Below are 13,684 nucleotides of genomic sequence, written 5' to 3' on the forward strand. Positions count from 1 at the left end.
AACACACACACAAACACACAGACGAACACACACACAAACACACAGACACATACCCATCCTCCCACGCACACAAGCACCTTTATCACAGAGACAGGGAGGAAGCACTACATCCTGACAGATCTCTGTGCTCCTTCAGATGTATTCTCTTGTGCATTCCCAATTTTCTTCACCCCATATTGGAGGTCATGCTTTCAAGTTGGAAAAATCGTCCAAGTTGGTCAGAGAGGAGCTCCCTAACATCAAGAGGAGGAAAGTCCCATTTTCCAACCAAGTGCTGAACATTAAGATGGGATTGCCACCAGAGAGCAGCCAGGGGACCATTAACATCCTCATCATGATGCCAGCCCACCTCACTGACAGTCCAATTCTCCCGCCTGCTGAGGGTCACGGTGGTAACCTGGCAACCCAAGCCCACTGCTTCCTCTCCCCTAGGACCTCTGTCAGTCACAAACAATCTCAGGGCATGCTCCATGGGCACCGAATCGACGTACACACACAAACACACACCCTCCGTGCCCACCAGGAATGGCAATGCCAATCTCCCCCTGTCTGACATGTCTGAGCAATAGACAGGAACCGTGTAGGGCAGCTGTGCGCTGCCAGCCTCTGACCAGGTACATGACTGGGCTTTAAAGATAGCGCCAACAGCAGGAATCCTGGGAGGGGTGCCAGCAGTGGCCAGTACTCCTGCTCGTGGCAAGTGGGAGGATATGATGAGCAGGGTGCCATGGGGATATGGTACTTGGGTAATGAGATGAGTTTGGGAAGATAGAGCAAGAAAACTCACAAGGACCTACAGAGAGAATTCCCTCCATGAAACTCGCCAAAAATGAAACATAGCCAATTTCTGGATAGATTCAGCCATCAGATTTGGGTCCAAATGGGTGAGTGAATAGGATGATGGATTCCTGGGAATGAAGACACGGTTTGATTTAATCAACAGGTTGTGGTAATGTCGTGGTTACAATATATCGTGAGCCCAAGGTAACCCAGGTCCATAATTACCATCAAGTGCCATTTGGTTGGGGGTGAATTCTCTGTTGTGGTTTCTGCGAACATCAGTGATGTTGGTGAACCTTACGTTTGGACATATCCATTATCACACAGTTAACGACCTCGCTGATCACTCTAGAAATAATAGAAAGATGTGCTATGCAATTGGGTAAATAGGTGGACTCGGAAGAGGACGAAGAAAAGTGAGATCGCCAGTTTAAAACTTCAGGTGCACAGTCTACAAAATAAAATTTTAAAACTTTAGACATCATCCTGGAGGTAACAGGAACCTCAAAAACTGGACAGTGAAAGTCAATTATTCACGGGTAGATATACGGCCTTGCTGAGATGCCACCCCGAGTTGAACAGCTCCCCGAGACTCATTGTCCAGGACTCAGAGGTGGAGGACCTAGGTGAGATTCCAGAGGATGATTCGCCCCTGTAATTGTGGGGATGCTCAGCCATGTCGTGAGCAAGTTAAGCTCCTGTGTCAAAAAACTAAAGGGTGCCACACACTCCCAAATAAAAAGAAGAATAAGCGGGAATGTTGGTGGGTACATGTGAAAAGAAAAATCAGGAAGAAAGTTGACATCTTCAGAGAGAGTAAACAACAACAACAACTTTCATTTATGTAATACCTTCAATGTAATAAACCACCCTAATACGCTTCACATCAACATTATAAGGGAATATTCAGACCAGCAGTTTGGCAAGGGGCTATTAGGATGAGTGGCCAACGGCTTAGATAAGTTTTAAAAGAGAGACAGCTCAATCCCGTTCTCATCTGATGTCTAGGAACCCTGTCTGACTTGTTGCTGAGGCTCTTGAGCCACAGGTGCTGAAGCGAGATTATATTTCGCTGCAGTGATCCTAACTGATGCCCCATGGGCCCTGACCCTGTCTGAGAACTGGTCAATGGAAAGATGGCCCCCAGGGACTGTGGGGGAATAAGATGCAGGAGCAGAACCTGCCGCACAGCAGCTCAGCTTATCAAAACCTTCAACAATCAACCAGAGTCACCGACCAGCTCACCGAGGTAACAAATCCTGCAGAGGGCAGGAGAGCAGCAAGGTGAACCAGACATGCTCCAAAGTTTTATACAGAACACACACTTCTGAAAAGCAACTCCAATCTCATGTAGGGATTTAATGGCTTGGCTAATCAATGTTGGAAAACGTCATGGGCCCCATTAACTCCTCAGTGCTACATTAGCAAGCCAACGTCACAGTGCCAGGGTATAAATCAATGCCGAGCCCAAGTTGAGTACAGAGTTGAAACAGATGAGCTGGAAGAGGCATTCTGAGTCGAAAGTATGGAAGCATGATGTATTCTAATATAATGCACAGTTGGCAGCAGTGAAGCCCCAGAGCATTTGAATTGTGGGTTTGTGTTGGAGGTACACTAAGTGGAATTTTTAAAACAAAATTCTTTCATGGGATGTGGGCACCACTGGCTGGGTCAGCATTTACTGCCCATCTCTAAATGCCCTGTAGGAGGTGGTGATTGGCAGACTTCTTGAACCACTGCACTCGATGTGGTATAGAGACACTCATAGTGCTGTCAGGAAGGGCATACTTAGATTTTGACTGAGCAACAGTGAAGGTGTGGAAGTAAATTTCCGAGTCAGGATGATGTGGACTTGGAGGGGAACTCGGAGGAGGTGGTGTTTCCATGCATCTGCTGCCTCTGTCCTTCGAGGTGGTACAGGTCATGAGCTTGCTAGGTGCTGTTGAAGGGTTCTTGGTGAGGTCGTGCACTGTATCTCACAGATGGTACGCAGTGCTGCCTCTGTGTGCTGAAGGAGGAAGGAATGGTTATTTAATTGGTAGTTGGGGTGCTGGTCAAGCATGGGGCTGCTTTGTCCTGGATGGTGTTGAGCTTCTGGAGGGATGTTGGAGCTGCAAACATCACGACACATGGACAGTATTCAATCACACTCCTGATTTGTGGATGACACAGAGGCTTTGGAGGTAGTTACTTGCATCTCTTAAAGCCACAGAAGGCCATATATAAATAATATTACACATATATGACTGTTCCAGCTTATTTCAGCTTAATGGTATCTTCCATGTCCCACGCCATTGACAGGGACAGACTGGCCAGAGTCGGGGAGGAGAAAATTATCAGAGGATCAGGTGTTGCTCAGTGGATAATAGTCTGCCTTTGGATTTAAGTTCCACTCCAGGAATCTGAGCACATCATCCAGGCCAACAATCCACGTACACAGTAGAGAGAGTGTGCTGCGCTACCAGAGGTGTTACATGAAACATTAAACATCATCTCAGCTGCACGTCATTGATCCCACAGCCACACTATTTCAAAGAACAGTATTTTGGTGACTTGTGACTATTTATCCCTCAACTAACCTCAATTAGAAAACACTCGATAAGTGAATGTGTTGCTGTTTATTGGGAGGTTGTTGCACACAAACTGGCCATTGCCTTTCCTGCCACTGCATAGGGACTATATTTCCAAAGTTACTTAACTTGCTGTAGGGCACTGCTTCCTTGTCTTGAGAGTAGTGAAAGGACACTGTATAAATGCACTGCTGCAGAGAGTGTTGCAAAAGCAATGGCTCTAGACAACTGCTCAAGCTTCATGGTTTTAGGCTGGGGGAGCTGGGGCAAGGAGATGAACAGTGGAAGCGAATGTCAGATTTAAGGCATCCGCTTGCACTGTGGACCCAGCTCCAACGGGATGTGCAGGAACCCCGTCTGAACACATTTTCACTTTTGCTGCTGAGAAAGCTCGAGAGAGGAAGAGAGAGACAAGAACTCACAATCCGCCCCACCCACCACCTCAGCCGGCACTTGCTCTGAAACTAATACAGCAGGGGTCACTGTAAGATAGTGTGACAACCCCAGATCCCTGACGTGTTTATATTTTAAATCGGAAAGAAAAAGAAAAATCGTCAAATTGTGCGTTCCGGTGTAAAGGAGATGAAGTTCAGGAATGCAGACTGGGTGAGGTCAGTAGCATTCAAAAGCAGCTGGTCACTTCTGCCAGCCTGCCATCTCCAGCTAATGAAACATCCTTGGAAACTGTCTAAGCTGAACTGAAGGACACCACTAAAAGCAGCTAGCAGGCCACAGAGTCCCTCACCCTCCCCCTGCAGCCAGCTCCTCACTGTGCCCTCACCGCGCCCCCCCACCCCCGGCAACTCCCATCCTGCTTTCATTTACTATGCCCCTTATGTTTCTGCTGATTTACGACAGGAATTAAAACAGAAATCTTGAGAGAGACAAAGATCGCTGGGCAAGAAAATTGCAACTGTCTATGAGAAAATATTACGCTCAAAGGTCCTGTGTCCCCCAAGGAATTTTGAAAATTACAATCAGTGCCAGCTCCTCAACTGAAGTTGCCTACTTGAAATTCCATTCCCAGGGATCTTCCTGCAATCTTCCTTTGCAAATACTTGTCCGTTTGATTGCTTGTTTGCTTTCTGCCTCAATCGGCACTTGTAGTAAATAATTCCCATGGCAACAGTAACCTAAACCTCCATATCACCTTCAACATAATAATTTGTCACCAGGCACTTCATAGGGGTATTACTGAAGAAAATGCTACACAAAGGGGAGCACTGGTGTGGCGTAATGGTAATGTCACTGGACTAGTAATCCACAGGAATATTGCTTTGAGGAAAGAAAATAAAAGAAGCAGTTCTGGTCACCCTGCTAAAGCAAGGATATAATTAAATTGGAAAGGGTTCAGAAGAGATTTACCAGGATGTTGCTGGGAATGGAGGGTTTGAGTTATAAAAATAGGCTGGGACTTTTATTCACTGAAGTGTAGGTGGCTGAAGAGTGACCTTATCGATGTTTACAAAATCATTAGGGACAAGGATAAGGTGAATAGCAAAGGTCCTTTCCCTAGAGTTGGCGAGTTCAAAATAAGGGGCCATATTTTTGAGGTAAGAGAAGATTTAAGAAGGACATGAGGGTCAAATTTTTTACGCAGAGAGTGGTTAGTGTGTGGAATGAACTGCCAAAGGAAACTTTGGATGTGGGTACAGTTACAACATTTGAAAGACATTTGGAGAAGTACATGAATAGGAAAAATTTGGAGGGATATAGGTCAAACACAGGCAAGTGGGACTAGTTTAGTTTGGGAACATGGTCAGTGTGGAGTAGTTGGGCCGAAGGGTATGTTTCTGTGCTGTATGACTCTGACTCTGTAATTGCGGATGCTGGAGATCCGAAACAAACACAGAAATTGTTTGTGAATACTCAGCAGGTCTGGCAGCGTCTGTGGAGAGAGAAACAGAGTTAACGTTTTGAGTCCAGTGACCCTTTATTAGAATAGTTCTGACGTTCAGTTCTGGCGAAGGATCATGGGACTTGAAACATTAACTCTGTTTTCCTCTCTACAGACGCTGCCAGAGCTGCTGAGGTACTCCAGCCTTATCTGTTCTTCTTGCTTTGAGATCATGGGTTCAAACCCTAATATGGCAACTCTGGTAGAATTTAAGTTCAATTAATAATAAAAAGCTAGCCTCAGTGATGGTGATCGTGACAGCTATCATCGATTATCATAAAAAACCCATCTGGTTAACTAATATCCTTTAGGGAAGGAAATCTGCCATCCTTACCTGGTCTGGCCTACATGTGAGTTCAGACCTGCAGCAAGGTGGTTGACTCTTAACCGCCCTCTGGTAAAAGCCCTGTTTGAGGGGCAATTACGGGTGGGCTACAAATGCTGATCTTGCCACTGATGCCCACATCCCATGAAAGAATAAAATTAAAGTCACATCAGGAGATTAAAGGTCGGATGGTCAAAGGGGTAAGTTTCAGGGAGGGTCTTAAAGGAGAATGGAAAGCTGGAAGGTTTAGAGAGGGAATTCCAGAGGTTTGGTCCTCTGCAAATAAAGCCACAGCTGCCGATGGTGGAGTGGTTAAAATCGGGAATCTGCAAATCGAAGGAGATTGAAAGAGATCGGGTCGGGGGAAAGTCAGAACTTGAAGGGAATAGGGAAGGGCACAGCCAGGGAGGGATTTGGAAACAAGGTGGGAACTTAAAATTTCATGCTCTCATAAACCTACCAGTGGAAAACAAAATCTTCTAACTTATGCTTTAATTCTTTCAGTGAGAATTTTCAGACTGTGTCGTAACTTGGTGTCAATTTGCCAACAAACGGAAACAAGATTTCACTGCCTCTGACAGATGCCTCCCTTAACCCTCTCTTGTACCATTTGATAAGATAAATAAAACAGACTCAATTTTTCAAGCTGTTTCTGTAACTATAAATGTCAGCTCCAGTGAGTCACCTGTTTGTGAGGCAACTGGCATTGTGCAAAAACCTGATGCTCCATTTTCTCTCAAAAGATGGGGTGTTGGCATGGAAACAAAAGATTTGGTGGTGCTGATGTAAAACAGCATCATCAATAATGCGGTGACATCATTACTGCTGAAGCGACATGTGTTTCGCTGTTTTTAGTTAACCAGACGTGTAAAACCTAAAAGTCCACTGATCAAACTAACAGGGCAGAACTGAGCCCTTGTGAAGTACTTATCGATCAGGGAATAACATCAGGAAATTAAAACAGCCTGTAATTTGCATTTATTGCCATTAATGCAATGAAATGTGTGTCATAACATTTCAATCTTTCCAATAAGCCTAATTTTTTTTTATTCCTTCAGCGGATGTAAGCATTGCTGGAATATCAGCATTTATTGCTCATCCCTAATTGCCCAGAGGGCAGATTGAATGAGTTAATCACATTGCTGTGGGTCTGGAGTCACACGTAGGTCAGACTGGGTAAGGTCTTCCCTTCATTGCTCAGACCTTTCAGAATAGGGACGTTATGCTGAGGCTGTACAGAACATTCGTGAGGCTTCTTCTGGAATATTGTTCCCACTTCTGGTCTCCCTGTCATAGCAAGGATATTATTAAGCTGGAGAGTGTTCAGAAGAGATTTACCAGGATGTTGCCAGAAATGGAGGGTTTGAGTTATAGGGAGAGGCTGGATATGCTGCGACTCTTTTCCACTGGAGCATGGGAGGTTGAGGGATGACCTTATAGAGGTTTATAAAATCATGATGGCTATAGATATGTTAAATGGCAGGTGTCTTTTCCCTAGGGTACAGGATTTCAAGACTAGGGTCATATTTTTAAGGTAAGAGAAGAAAGATTTAAAAAAGACATGAGGGGAAAATTTTTTACACAGACCGAGGTGCGTATGTGAAATGAACTGCCAGAGGACGTGGTGGATGCAGGCACAGTTACAACGTTTAAAAGACATTTAGGCAAGTACATGAATAAGAAAGACTTGGAGGGATGTGGGCCAAACGTGGGCAGGTGGGACTAGTTTAGTTTGGTATTATGGCTGGCATAAACTGGTTGGACTGAAGAATCTGTTTCCGTGCTGTGTAACTCTATGACCCTATAAGGAGATTAGTGAACCAGATGGGGCTTCACAACAATTGATGATGGTTGTCAGAACCACTAAGACTAGCTTTCAATTTCAGATTTTCTATTAATTATTTAAATTTATTTTAAATTTCAACAGATACCGCGACAGGATTTGAACTCACATCCCCACAGTATCACCTGAATTACCAGTCCAGTGTGATTGCCATTATGCCATCGTCTCCACCCATGGCTGGTGGTCACAGTGGGAGAGTCCCCTGGTCAGTCGTACTCAATGTGGAATGATGCCCCTCAAGCTTCAGCCTCACACACAACGGACTGATGATCCACTCTAGGAAAATCTAGCATCGGAACCAGATCTAAGCGTGTGCCATGAGAAGAGTAAAGAAGGAGAACAATGTAATGAGATGTTCTTAACGTGCTTCGTGACAGTGTGGCCAGACAGATTTGACATCCCATCACATGAGGAGATATTAAGACAACTGGCCAAGGTCAAAGCAAAGGGTTTGAAGCAGATCCTAAAGGAGGAGAGAGGTTGGGAGGTGAAAAGCTAACGGAATACACTTGTTTATCATGAGAGGAGCTGAATACAAAATTGGAAGGCTATGCTTCAGTTACACAGGGCATCGGTGAGACCACATCAGGGTTACTGCGCACAGTATAGGTTTGCTTATTGAAGAAAGCATGTAAACACAGAAGGTTTACTGGACTAAAATCTGGAATGGGGGAAGGACAGGTTTTGTGAAGACAGGTTGGTCAGCTTAGGCTTGTCTCCACTGGAGTTTAAATGAGTAAGAGGCAACTCAATTGAAACAGACCCCTGAGGGGACCTGGCAGGGTGGATGTGGAAAGGACGTTCCCTCTAGAATCTAGAACTAGACCTCACTTTTTAAAAATAAGGGGTCCCCCCCATTTAAGACAGAGAAAAAAATAATTTTATTTTTTCTTGCAGAGGCCCATGAGTCTTTCGAACTTTCTTCCTCAAATGTGGTGGAAGCTGATGGTTTGAATATTTTTGAAGCAGAGATAGATATTTTCTTGGTGAGAGAGGGGCTGAAAGGTTATCGGGGTGGTTGGGAATGGCACGTCAGCCTTGATCTTATTGAATGGCGGTGCTGGCTCAAGGGGCTGAATGGCCTATTTGTGGTCCTAATTCATACGCCTGTGTGTTCAGGGAGGGAATTCCAGAGTTTAAAATTCCAGGCAGTTGAAGGATATAGGGGATATCCAAAAGGCTGGAATTGAAGCAGTGTAAGGATGCACAACCAGACTATGTAGCTCTTGTTCCTGCTGCCTCCAGGTTAATTTGAGACTCGTTTTCATGGTAATTCTTCCAGGCTGAGAATCCCAGGGGAAAGAGGAAAATTTCCTGTAAAATGCAACATCTGCCAATAACTTAGCTAATTTCCCTATTGATAGGCTAAAGCACAAAGTCTCGGGTACAGCCAGTATTGATTCCTGATTGCCACTTTCCGAGAGGGAGAGAGCAGGGGGAGTGGTGGAAATGACAATACAATTGGCCATGACGTTATAGGGTCACTGTGACAGAAGCCAACAACAGGCTCCCCTGACAGCCAGCCAGCCACAGCGCCCATTCCCGTCTGCATGAGGAGTGGATTGGGTTCAACCTTCAATGGGCAATGTCCCACCACATAACATTCTGTCCAATGAGCCACCAGCACTCACCATCAAGGCTCCCATTACAATCATGGGCACTGAAGTACAGACCAACGTCTGGGCCTAACTCAGCAGAATGTTACAAAAACTCCAAGGGTTAGGTTACGGGAGGCGCTGTCATAGACACCACCTGCGTTTTCAGGAATTATAGAGGGTTGAGGAGTGATCTGATGAAGGTTTTGTAGGGATCTTGAATAGAACTGACAGTGTTGATAAAGAGGTAATGATGACTGATGGGGTACATGGTGACAAACCAATGCAGCACCAGGCCATTCAGGGGAAAAGGCAGAAGAGGAAATATTTCTCTCTGCAAAGGCTGGTGAGAGGCTAGGGCACTTTTCCCACAAAAAGCAGTCGAAGCCTATGCAATTAAGAATTAAAAAGTGAATTAAAATTGACAGGTTTTTGCGGGATGAAAATGATGGACTGAGAGTTGCATGGATCTTGCAGCTGCTCCTGAGATTCAAGCTTATTTCGAGATTTGCTTCTACATTTCTTACAGTTATTACATTTCAGTAGTAAATGTTTGGAGGGATGTGGGGCAAACGCAGCCAGGTGGGAACAGTTTAATTTGGGATTATGGTTGGCATGGACTGGTTGGACCAAAGGGCCTGTTTCTGCGCTGAATTACTGTATAAATGGATACAGAACTCAGACAAACTCACAGATTTCTGACTTAGATCGGGATTGAGGGGCTGAATGGCATCTCCTCGTAATCCTATCTAAACTCCAGCCGTTGGGGGGTTTACGGTGGGGCAATGGGGGGGAGCTGTATGAGGGGAACGGGAGAAGAACAGTGCTAAAATGTTGAAATCATTGGGACAAAAATGAAAGTGGAGTGTTTGTCAGGAACCACAGCCCTGTGTGTGCACTCTACAGGCAGCATTTGCTGTTTGCCAAGGACGAGGCAATGAGGGTGGCTCTGTAATGTTTAGAGAAACTTCTGCAGGAACTCCAAATGTCTCCCCACATATGAACCTGCACTTTGTGCCTTGCTCTGCTTTGCAAATATTGAAGACCTTTACTTTAAAATCGCTGTGGCAAATGAATACTTGAAAATCATCCCAGAACACACAGATATTCAAAAATTTGATACAAAACATTTGTTCCCTATTAAAAATACATTTCCAGTGACTGTATTTTCACACTTTGCTCTCACTATGTTGCCACATTACTAATGCAACCTGCCCACCTCAATATGGTATCTGAAGAATCCAACAAATGCCTGAAAAATGTTGCCTATACTTGCTGCAGCAGTATTAAAGCAGAAACAGCAAAACCTAATGGTGCAGGGCTCATCAACAGTGATTAGAGACATACTCCATCTAATTCATATCTAAGGAGAGATCTGAACATTCCTTCAAGACAAAACTAGGGACAATGGTCCTGGGTTCTAAATGCTTAGTCAAAGAGGTATAGATAAAGTCAGAAGTCACATGACACCAGGTTATAGTCCAACTGGTTTATTTGAAATCACAAGCTTTCAGGGCGCTGCTTCTTCGTCAGGTGATGTGACTTAAGCTTTCAGAGCATCACTTGAAGAAGCTGCAGCGCTTCACAAGCTTGCGATTTCTAATAAACCTGTTGGACTGTAACCTGGTGTCATGTGACATCTGACTTTGTCCACACCATTCCAACACATCAAAGAGGTATGGAATGGAGGGGTGAAACAGGAACAGATCACTGGGCACCTCTGTTATCCAATAACATCAAAGGTGACCATTTATTTCAGCTCTACTTTTCAATCTGATCTCCATATCCCCTGATTCTCCTAATGCCTGATTGATCTCGTTCTAGAATCTGGGGAGCTAAGGAATTCGGATGGGGTGGGAGAGGTGAAGGCATTTGCAGGTTGTGTCAGCAAGGGCAGTTAGAGTCAAGACAGATCAATGCACAGCCACCGATGCCAAAAGATAACTGGCAAAAATGCCCAGGGGCAACAGGAAGACCCTCTTCTTTAAAACAAACACAGTGATTTTGCTACGATCTGGAATCAGTGCACTATCTGAACTGAAACGGGAAACAGATTCACCAGCACTTTTCAACATGGAATTGGGTAAAAAGTCAAAACTAAAATAAAAAATTTATGAGGAAAGAGTGGGTGGGTGGGAATGCAACCAATTGAAAGAATCTTAAAGGGAGCTAGAATAAGCATGAAGTGTTCGATAACCTCCTTCTACACAACCTGGACTATCCAGCCCACACAGATGCAGCTCTCTTGTAGCAAGTGAGAAAATGTAAAAGGAACGACAAACTAGAACATGCATAAGACATCCCCACTAAGCAACAATAAATTGTCTTCAGCCTCCAGGTCAAAGCCAGTCAGCATATAAAAAAAAAATCTCTGAGAAAGAAGTGCTCTGTGACTGGAATTTGATGAATAATTAAAGGAGGCGAGTTCTGTCTATGGATTGGCAATTTCTTAGTATCTAATGTTCTTTCCACTTTCACCTCTCAGCCGTCAGCTGCAAGAACGATGTCTTGCATGAAAAGGGCAGAAATATCTCAACTATCAAACAAGCTTTGTCATTTCGCAGGACTTTGCAGAAATTACCAGCAACATCAAACTGCATCAGTAATTTCACTGCCAAGCTTCAAAGTCATGGGTAAATAATGAACTGGTGATGCACACAGCGTCTGAGCAATGCAAAGTCTTTTCAATGGGATTATCCATGGAGGAGATTTGTTTTTTTTAAACTCATCCCTGTTAGAAGTATTTAATATTCAGCCACTTTTCTTTTTGATGAAAACACACAGCATTTAGAATTTTACCATTCACTGAAAGGTTGCCAATCCTCTGGGACTGGCCTAAAGCTTCGAGAACTTCAAATGGAATCTCTAGTATGGTATATTGATCCCAAGACATGGTGAAGCACAAAGCTAGATACTAATACTTTTCTTGATACGAGGTTTATTCACAGAATGCAGCATTATATATGTCTACTTCCCAGCGACCAACCCCAGTGTACCAGCAGTCTCTCTTTATAATGTTTTGAGTACTAATAATCTAAATCAAACCAGATGACAGCCAATTAGAAAGGCAGTCATCTCTCTTTACAGTATTTTTTTAATCAACCTGTTCAGACATGTTATGGCACACGTCTGAAATAGGTGATAGTAAGAACTGCCGATGCTGGAGTCAGACAGAGATAACAGTGTGGAGCTGGAGGAACACAAATAGGTGGGCCTTCAACCCACATCTTCTGGCCCAGATGTAGGGAAATTACCGGGGTGCTACTAGAGCCCCTCTTGCTGTTTTAAATCAAAAATACAGGAAGTTAGGCAGAAATTTAAAAAGTAGGTCCTCGACGGTAGTAATATCTGGTTTACTCCCAGTGCCATGAGCTAGTGAGGGTAGGAATAGGAGGATAGAGCAGATGAATGTGTGGCTGAGGTGCTGGTGCAAGGGAAAAGGATTCACATTTTTGGATCATTGGAATCTCTTCTGGGGTAGAAATGAACTACATAAGGACGGATTACACCTGAATTGGAAGGGGACCAATATACTGGCGGGGAGATTTGCTAGAGCTGCTCAGGAGTATTTAAACTAGTAAGGGGTGGGTTGATGGGTTGGTGGTGGTGGGGGTGGGGGGGGGGGGGGGGTGGACAAGGAGGAGATCCAGGGAGATAGTGAGGAAAGAGATCAGTCAGAGACTCGTGTAGATATGAAAGGGAGCAAGTCAAACAATCAGCGCAGGCAAGAACAAAGCAGAGAGAACGAGGTAGGACTGGTGAATTAAACTGCATTCATTTAAATGTAAAAGGCCTAACAAGCAAGTCGGATGAACTCAGGGCATGGTTAGGAACATGGGACTAGAATATCATGGCAATTACAGAGATGTGGCTCAGGGATGGACAGGGCTGGCAGCTTAATGTTCCAGGGCAAAGAAGGATTATAGGAAGGATCAAAAGGGGAGGGAGCAAGACAGGAAGGGGAATGGTGTATTTGATTAGGGATAACATTACGGCTGTATTTAGGGAGGATATTCCTGGGAATACGCCCAGGGAAGTTATTTGGGTAGAACTGAGAAATAAGAAAGGGATGATCACATTACTGGGATTGTACTATAGATCCCCCAGTAGTCAGCAGGAAATTAAGAAACAAATTTATAAGGAGATCTCAGCTATCTGTAAGAACAATAGGGTATTTATGGTAGGGGATTTTAAATTTCCAAACAGACTGGGACTGCCATAGTGTTAAGAGCTTGGATGGAGAGGAATTTGTTAAGTGTGTACAAGAAAATTTTCCGATTCAGTATGTGGATGTACCTACGAGAGAAGGGGCAAATATGACTTTCTCTTGGGAAATAAGCCAGGGCGGGTGACTGAGGTGTCAGTGGGGGAGCACTTTGGGGCCAGTGACCACAATGCCATTAGTTTTAAAATAGTGATGGAAAAGAATAGACCGGACCTAAAAGTTAAAGTTCTAAATTGGAGGAAGGCCAATTTTGACGGTTTTAGGCAAGAACTTTCAAAAGTTGATCGGGAGCAGATGTTTGCAGGTAAAGGGACGGCTAGAAAATGGGAAGCTTTCAAAAATGAGATAACCAGAATCCAGAGACGGCATGTTCCTGTTAGGGTGAAGGGCAAGGCTGGTAGGTGTAGCAAATGCTGAATGATGAGAGAAATTGAGTGAATCCCTAGAAG

General features: G+C 44.3%; 1 protein-coding gene across 1 annotated transcript in view; it reads right to left on the reverse strand.

Moving 5' to 3' along the window:
- Positions 1 to 1,033, reverse strand: part of dph1 (diphthamide biosynthesis 1) — a 281,422-nt gene extending 280,389 nt beyond the window's left edge. The window contains exon 1 of the mRNA XM_048612751.1: positions 1,006 to 1,033. Within this exon, the coding sequence (XP_048468708.1) occupies positions 1,006 to 1,018 (13 nt within the window). The 5' untranslated portion in view covers positions 1,019 to 1,033. The remainder of the gene's footprint in view (positions 1 to 1,005) is intronic.
- Between the last annotated feature and the right edge of the window lie 12,651 nt (positions 1,034 to 13,684).

Source organism: Rhincodon typus, chromosome 26, assembly GCF_021869965.1.
Source record: "Rhincodon typus isolate 14 chromosome 26, sRhiTyp1.1, whole genome shotgun sequence".
In the NCBI taxonomy this organism is placed as follows: Eukaryota; Metazoa; Chordata; class Chondrichthyes; order Orectolobiformes; family Rhincodontidae; genus Rhincodon; species Rhincodon typus.